Source organism: Crocuta crocuta, unplaced genomic scaffold, assembly GCF_008692635.1.
Source record: "Crocuta crocuta isolate KB4526 unplaced genomic scaffold, BGI_CrCroc_1.0 scaffold290, whole genome shotgun sequence".
NCBI lineage: Eukaryota > Metazoa > Chordata > Mammalia > Carnivora > Hyaenidae > Crocuta > Crocuta crocuta.
The window spans coordinates 6,165,902-6,169,112 of record NW_027527429.1 but is presented as its reverse complement, the minus strand read 5'-3'; the positions used below and the strand labels follow the sequence as shown (position 1 = coordinate 6,169,112).

The window sequence follows — 3,211 nt, the reverse complement described above, 5'->3', positions numbered from 1 at the left end:
GGGGAGTGCCCACCAGCCTGGGGACGATGGGGGGGTCTCCGGGAAGTGACACAACACCAGGCTTGCCCTCACTCGTCCCATCATGGGGCTGGATGGGACAGGCGGGGGCAGGGACCCAGCGAAGCCTGGAACAGAACCTGGCCGATGGTCAAAAAGGAGAAATGATGGCCATGTAAGCAACAGGCAGGGGAGAGGGGAGGCGAGCGGGGAAGTTTCCCTGCACTCAGGCTGTCAGCAGAGTAATCTGTGGTTGCCCCCAGAGCAGGGAACAGCAGGGCTGCCAAAGGCAGTCGCCCCCTGGGCCTGCTGGTGGGAGAGGGCTGCTGGGCAGCGCGAAGCCTCATCCATGCCCCACAGACATATATATATACCACATTGTCTTTATCCATTCCATACATTGGCTATTGTTGATAGCGCTGCTATAAACATCAGGGTGTGTGTATCCCTTTGAAATAACATACCTGTATCCCTTGGATAAATACCTAGTAGTGCAATTGCTGGGTCGTAGGGTAGTTCTATTTTTAATTTTTTGAGGAACCTCTGTACTGTTTTCCAGGGCGGCTGCACCGGTTTGCATTCTCACCAGCTGTGCACAAGAAATCTTTCTCCACATCCTCGCTGGCATCTGTTGTTGCCTGAGTTGTTCACACTAGCCATTCTGACAGGGGTGAGGTGGTATCTCATTGTGGTTTTGATTTGTATTTCCCTGATGATGAGTGACATTGAGCGTCATTTCATGTGTTGGTTGGCCATCTGGATGTCTTCTTTGGAGAAGTGTCTGTTCGTGTCCTTAGCCCATTGTGTCACTGGATTATTTGTCTTTTAGTGTTGAGTTTGATAAGTTCTTTGTAGATTTTGGATACTAACCCTTTATCTGATATGCTGTTTGTAAATATCTTCTCCCAGTCCATTGGTTGCCTTTTAGTTTTGCTGATTGTTTCCTTCACTGTGCAGAAGCTTTTTATTCTGATGAGGTCCCAATAGTTCATTTTTGCTTTTGTTTCCCAGCTACCTAAACTCGAGATACGAGACACCCACACCCATCAGCTCCTGTCAAGTGCAAACACCTCTTGGTGAAACCAAGTTGCAGAATACAAGCAGTACTAAATTATGTGCACATTTAGAACATAGGCCATCCCACATACAGTCTATGGGGTCCTTCATCAGCAGACCCCATAAGTTAACCTAAGACCCCCAGGTGCCTGGGTGGCTCAGTCGGTTAAACATCTGAGTCTTGATTTTGGCTTAGTTTGTGATCTCATGGTTTGTGAGATCGAGCCCCATGCCGGGCTCTGTGCTGGGCATGGAGCCTGCTCAAGATTGCCTCTCTCTAAAATAATAATAATAATAATAATAATTAGCTAAGACCCATGCCCAGTCTCTTACAGCTTGCCTTCTTCCACTAGATGATAATCAGTCCCCTGATATAGCCCAGTCTCTCCAGCAGCCGGGCCTGGCCTGGACAGAGACAATAGCACCGGCCCACTGGGTATGAGGCAAGAGGTGTGTGGGGGCTCGGAGGGGGTGGTGGTGTGAGCACACTGTTGGGTAAGGGTGTGTTTCCTGATGAAGAGCAGAGGATGGGTTGTGCTCTCCTTAGGAAGTTGTAGCTGTGAGGGAAAGGTCTGGAGCTGCGGGGCCACCCCAGCCCTGGTGGCCTCTGAGCCAGCACAGCCCCCTGTCAGGCTGCACGGAGGAAGAGTGAGCCACTGCGGGGGGAAGACTCTTGGCAGGTTCTCAGCCGCCAGCAGCACAGCCCTTCTGATTCCCAGGGCTCCGGACCAAACATGAACCCCACGTCCACACGTGCAAGTCCTAACCCCAGTGTGATGGGATCTGAGGTGGGGCCTGTGGGACGTGATTCGGTTCAGATGGGGTCACCAGGGTGGGGCCTGCACAAAGGGATTCGTGCCCTTTTAAGAAGAGACACCAGGCAGAGGGCCTTCAGCAGAGCAGACCGTATGGGCACCCTGATCCCTGCCTCCCAGCCTCCAGAACTGTGGGAAGTAAGTTTCTGCTGTGTAAGCCCCCTGGTCTGTGGGGTCCTGTTACGGCGGCCTGAGCTAACTTACAGGTAATGAGGTCCCAGCACAAAGGCACAGGAGGAAAGGGGTACGTATCAGTATCAGGAGAAGGGGACGGGAAGGGAGGGCATGCAAAATGTAACATTTCTGACTCTTTATTTAAGTTTTTGTTTTAAGGTTTATTCATTTTTCAGAGACAGAGAGATGCAGAGTGTGAAGGGGGGAGGGGCAGAGAGAGAGGGAGACACAGACTAGGAAGTGGGTTCCAGGCTCTGAGCTGTCAGCACAGAGCGTGACACCGGGCTCTAACTCATGGACTGCGAGATCATGGCCTGAGCCGAAGTCAGACACTTAACGGACTGAGCCACCTGGGCGCCCCTCTGACTTTTTATTTAAAACAAGAACTCCACGACACATGGGCTGGCACCTAGGCTGTCACTGTGCTCTGAACGTGTGAAATATCTTATTTAAAAAGTCACATGGCACCTATTAGAAACAGCAGCCACGAAATCCATGAGCCACGAGAGGTGCGGGGGGTGGGGGCGTGGCAAGCATTGCAGAACTGTCTGAATACAGCACGTTTTCAGCTAAAAGCCCGAAGAGGTTAGGAATTACTGGTCACGGGGGAGTTACATTTCAATGTACTCCCTCCTAATACAGAAGAGAGCAGGTCTCTGGTTCTGAACTTCAACGTCAGCAGCGGTCTCTCCCCGCAAGGGCCGTCGTTTCCAGGGCGGACCCAGGTATCGGAGAAGTGCTGCTCTCCGACAACAGGGAATGAAGAGCATTCTGAGAACACGTCTACATTTTAAAAAGAGCACATGAGAAGAACAGGCCTATAAAGGATCACATGACAGCTGTGAATTGAGCAACTTTATTCAAATAATTTCTACACCAAGAACTCAGAGTCCTTTCAAATGGGACCAATTTCACGGAAATTTGCTTTGAAGGGCAGGGAAATGAAGCCGATTCTCACATATTCTTGATGATTAAAAAAAAACCCCACACAGAGTAAGGGAGAAGAGGGACAAATCTCTAAAATGAGTTGGCTATATACGTCTCCAGCTTTGAAGTTTTCTAATACAAAATCACTTTTCTCTTCCGTCTTGAAAGATGTGTTCTTTCCTTTAGAAAAAGAAAAAAAAGGAGACAAGAAAAACGATTTCAGTAAAATTCCACTACATTTT

The 3,211-nt window shown here is 49.7% G+C and overlaps 1 protein-coding gene across 1 annotated transcript in view; it reads right to left on the bottom strand.

The window, feature by feature from the left end:
• Positions 1-2,882: 2,882 nt before the first annotated feature.
• The window catches only part of HJURP (Holliday junction recognition protein), a 19,601-nt gene continuing 19,272 nt past the window's right edge, over positions 2,883-3,211 (bottom strand). The window contains exon 8 of the mRNA XM_077758444.1: positions 2,883-3,149. Within this exon, the coding sequence (XP_077614570.1) occupies positions 3,113-3,149 (37 nt within the window). The 3' untranslated portion in view covers positions 2,883-3,112. The remainder of the gene's footprint in view (positions 3,150-3,211) is intronic.